General features: G+C 35.4%; 1 protein-coding gene across 1 annotated transcript; it reads right to left on the bottom strand.

The window, feature by feature from the left end:
• Positions 1–136: 136 nt before the first annotated feature.
• LOC117121802 (cleavage and polyadenylation specificity factor subunit 1-like) lies at positions 137–1130 on the bottom strand (the record flags this gene model as incomplete). Its single annotated transcript, XM_033267114.1, has 4 exons — positions 1026–1130; positions 558–674; positions 314–404; positions 137–221 (listed from the first exon to the last, which is right to left on the bottom strand). Coding segments are annotated over exons 1-4 (386 nt in total), but the record flags the coding sequence as incomplete, so codon positions are not given.
• Positions 1131–1136: the final 6 nt, after the last annotated feature.

Below are 1136 nucleotides of genomic sequence, written 5' to 3' on the forward strand. Positions count from 1 at the left end.
AACTAGTCATAAAAGTACTGAATATCCTGAGTTTTATTTTCTATTATATATTAGACTAGTACGGCATATCTATTTTTTATTGGATTATATTAGTATTAGTAAAGTTATCTACTGGCATGCACAGGAAAAAACATACTTTGTATTTGGTATTGGTTCCCAGCTCAAAGGGGAAAATAACTGAATTGAAAATGAGTCTCTTGTAGGGAAGATGAAACGATCATCTGAAATAAAAAACGCCAAAAATATATTAAATTATGATACAAATTCACTTCTGTTAAAAACATATTAGAACTTAAAAGCAGTGAGGTCTGACCTCTTTCTGGTATACTGATTTCTCGTTCATCATTATTGATGACAACCATCTTGATTGTAGTTTCAATTGTGCTGGTTACTACAGCATAGGTCTATATGAGATGGAAAGAAAAATTCACCAAGATTATCACCCAAAAAAATAAAGTTAAAATTAGGATAAGAAAATCAAATTTTGGGAAATCAGTGGATTTACCTAAAAAACAAAAAAAACCTTACAACTAAGGAATGAAAAACAGAAAACTCACTTTGCTTTCAAGATGGTAAGCAACAAAATTAGGTGTACATCTCAGTGGGACTTTACGCACAGGCCAAGGTGCATCGTAGGAAAGGTGAGAGGGCAGCACACAGATTCTCAAATCACCCTATAAAAAAGACCAAGATTCATCACATGATGGTAAGGCATCAAGAGTGGGTTCAGAGTGTACAACTCAGTACTGACTACAATATTGCCACTAGAACCCCACTTGAAGTAAGATGGTAAGGTGTCAAGAGTGGGCTCAGAGCATACACCTCAGTAATGACTTCACACTTGACTTATTTATTTAAATCTACAATGAAGAGAAATTGAAAAGGGGAGTAGAATTATGTAGCAGCCTTTTGGTAGTTATTTCATTCTTATGATCAATTCGTGTGTTCTCAAATTGTATGACTTTTATGGCACTTGATTCACATGTGTCATTTTATTAGATGCATGACCTCTATTCGCATCATACCTGTTTGTTGAAATACAAGAAGCCGTTTGGACAGTTAACGTTATTGAATGCTGCAAAGCAAGTGACGGCACCATCAACCGGCATGGGATGCATCCGCAAGGAACCACGAGC

The sequence above is a fragment of the Anneissia japonica genome, unplaced genomic scaffold (assembly GCF_011630105.1).
Source record: "Anneissia japonica isolate Jap-2015-1 unplaced genomic scaffold, ASM1163010v1 scaffold8310_len1136_cov180, whole genome shotgun sequence".
NCBI classification, from domain to species: Eukaryota; Metazoa; Echinodermata; class Crinoidea; order Comatulida; family Comatulidae; genus Anneissia; species Anneissia japonica.